This window comes from Apium graveolens, chromosome 1 (genome assembly GCF_009905375.1).
Source record: "Apium graveolens cultivar Ventura chromosome 1, ASM990537v1, whole genome shotgun sequence".
NCBI lineage: Eukaryota > Viridiplantae > Streptophyta > Magnoliopsida > Apiales > Apiaceae > Apium > Apium graveolens.
The window spans coordinates 193687446-193690858 of NC_133647.1; the positions used below are offsets into that span (position 1 = coordinate 193687446).

Sequence of the window (3413 nt, forward strand, 5' to 3'; positions counted from 1 at the left end):
AGGAATGCATTCCCATAAATTCCTGGAGCACACCCATGTGGATTCAGTACATTTAAAACACAACATCAAATTAGCAAAAGAATCTTGCAAGCAAAAGCGGAGAAAAACAGACCTCCCTAGTCCATTACATCATCATAACAATAAAATAAAAAATAAGCAGAACAATGTCATATAGAACATGGTACAAGACTCTTAGCAGAATTTAGGAATAAGAGAAAGATGCTGCCTTCTTTAGTTTTGTTCTCTTCGGCATATGCCGCACCAACTAGGGGAATTCTGTTCATCCTTGGTCATCTCTCTAAAGACAGAGCTGCATCACAACAATTGGGAATTTTTTGGTATGTGAGGACACGGTATTAAAAACAATAAATATCCAAGTGAGAATCTTATTTTGTGCATCTTTCTTTCATCCTTATAATATGATCTCAAAAAAAATTTGGAAAATATTGGATTATAAGAAAATTATGAAAAAAGAGAACATCATGAGGTTATTAAATTTCGCAAAATGACACAATTTAAAGATTCTTAGTTTAATTTTTCTTCAATGGTTTGGATGTAAAATGTCACTGCCATGTCACAAATTAATAAGAAAGAATTTTGGACTGAGTATTTATATATCACAATCTTTTGGATATATTACCTAATTATATGAACATTCAACTCAAGCATAAATGTAGTGTTGTAATTGTAATAACCAACACACAGATGTGAAACAGGGAATTATATTTCATCAAGGATTTTGTTACCTTTTGCACCACAAGAGCATATTTACCCTGTGCCCGGATGTGGTAGATACAGCACAATGGCGATGACGGCCGCGATGCAAAACAGCACGTCCAGGGACTTGAGAGTAGTCGAATATTTCCTATAAAAGAAAAAAAATTGATGAGTCCCAATTAAAATATAATAAATTTGAAAGAATTTTCTGTGATATAATACAATGAAAATATTGGATACAATATAAAGATGATACACATACATCGAGTTCACTTTCCACATTCACATGCTTAACGCATCGTACACCTCGGAAAAACAGCTCACCACCGGAAAATTGCTCACCCAAGCACACGTTCAAAGTAACTTCCGAGTCATCCACATGAAAGTCTACGATATTATAGTTTTCAAAGTGTTAACTATATGCTAAGAAAAGCTATATGCGACAGTATTAGGTATACATTGTGAACTATCAGTATTTAGTTTAATAGTCGAAATTAAATGTATCAGAACTTCAAGCATATGGTAACACCTCAAATATAAATTAGATATGAGTAATCACTTACCAAGGTAAACATCTGCACCTGCCCCATACTCAACTATGAAACCATGATGGGAGTCGAGCATCGCTCCACCAACTTCAGGAAAGAAAACTGCAGACTCCATATATTAATCATATCATTAAAAAGAGAGTTAAGAAAGCAGAATACTTGCAGTTATGGACATATTAGAGGTTTTACAATTTTATATAGCATGAATATAATATTTATTACCTGTAGACATAGGAAGTATGAAATCTTCCATTAACCTTCCAAGCATTTTTTCCAGGCCAAAGTGATCAAGAATAGCACCATATTTATACATCGTAGTTGGATGCATAATTCGAGTTCCCGTCTCACCGGCCCATTTTTCAAAGTTCTTGAACTATGCAAATTAACAAATAGAACCCTTAAGGAAATATATAAGTTAGACTGCGACTACAAGCAACTAACAAAGCAGACTTAAAGACTCAGAATAACATATATACCTCATCCATCAGCATTTTACAAAACTCCGGCTTTAACATTTGAAATGTTAAAATTCCAGGAGATGGTTCAGTTATAATTCTTTTAAATCCTTCTCTGGTGTTATCGTGGATAGCACTTAGAAATGATGGCACGAAGAAGGTTGGAGGATTCATCTCGTAGAGCTCCCGATGCATAGGCTACAATAGAAACAATTAAGTTGTATTCGTGTTATATGAATGTTCCGTTGTTGTTCCTAACTTAAACATGTTACTATACAATGTGGATCCAAATTATATCGCTTTTGAAAATAGAAAAATAGGATTTTTGCTTCCTTATACTAAATAAAATCGTAACATTTCACGACTTTTCTAACATATTTCAAAGATTTGTATTAGAATTCATGTGTATATCTTTATGAGAATATCATGGAGATACGTGCAGTGTACAATTATTTATGCACGCATTGCGCGAAATTTTGCTATGTCTCACCGATCGTGGCGGAATAAAGATTTGAAATGAACCAGAACTAAAATGATTTGAGAATATATTACTTATAACAATAATAACTTCTTTGATTAATTTTTATATTTTACGAGGCTTATAGTCAAATTTCTACTGATTTTATTTACTCAAAATAAAAATTAATGGTGCTTTGAGTAAATAAAAATCAGTAAAAATTTGCTAAAATCACCGTAAAATATGAAAATTTACCAAATTTATTATTATTATTAAGACTATTATCATTTTAATCTTGGTTCCTTTGCAAATTTGATTCTATCACGGTCTGGTGGTACGTAGCATAAATACTAATTATTAAAAAAATAATTTAAAATCTTTTAAAAAATAACACAACCATTGTACAATAATTTAATTGAGGAACACAAGAGCATAAATTAGATTCAAACCTGATAGTTAGACATAACTCTTTGTTTGTACTCTTGTTCCTGTAAAAAAAACATTAAAATCAAAAATTAGTTTTTAAATTCTTTGTAATTAGCCTACAGTTACTACAAATATACACATTCACAGATTTACTCTGTCCCGGTAATAATTATCTTAACATGTATTTTAGATTGTAAATAATTCAAATAAAAAGAAATATGTTCATCAAATTTTATTAACATTTCTATGAAAAGAAAAAAAAATATGTGCCAAATCCACCGACTCGAAATCAAAATTTCATCGATATATAAGTATTTATACTCACTCGTTCAGATTCACAAGACAAATTTTCTATGTGAGGCTTAATGTCATCTTTAGTATCCTCCTGCTTAGGAATGTGAGGCTTAATGTCCTCTTTAGTATCCTCGTGCTTAGGAATGTGAGGCTTAATGTCCTCTTTAGTATCCTCCTGCTTAGGAGGATGCATCATGGATGATACCATTAGCCCACGACCAGGATTCGAAGAGGAGGAAGCATTTGGATTATCTTCTTCATACTCAATCTTAATTTTCTTAATTGCAGACATGGTTGTTTTTAAGTTGGCTAAGTGATGTTTGTGGCTGGGTGTGTTGATGGGAGTAGAGGGTGAAGGGGTATATAAGTTTCAAAAAACGTTACTAACGATGTGTCCCGTTTGTACATTAAACTAGTATGTCAATAATATTTAATTGAAATTCCTTCATTTTGTTATCTACTCCAAACACATCTCCACATCCCTCGGCCCCATAAGGCCTACAGCCTTTACTCTCT

General features: G+C 32.4%; 1 protein-coding gene across 1 annotated transcript; it reads right to left on the minus strand.

The window, feature by feature from the left end:
• Positions 1-222: 222 nt before the first annotated feature.
• LOC141714487 (2-oxoglutarate and iron-dependent oxygenase domain-containing protein CP2-like) lies at positions 223-3189 on the minus strand. Its single transcript, XM_074518005.1, has 8 exons — positions 2929-3189; positions 2627-2665; positions 1742-1918; positions 1488-1638; positions 1281-1367; positions 980-1104; positions 747-865; positions 223-310 (listed from the first exon to the last, which is right to left on the minus strand). The coding sequence occupies exons 1-8, from the start codon at positions 3187-3189 to the stop codon at positions 232-234; spliced, it is 1038 nt and encodes a 345-aa protein (XP_074374106.1). The 3' UTR covers positions 223-231.
• Positions 3190-3413: the final 224 nt, after the last annotated feature.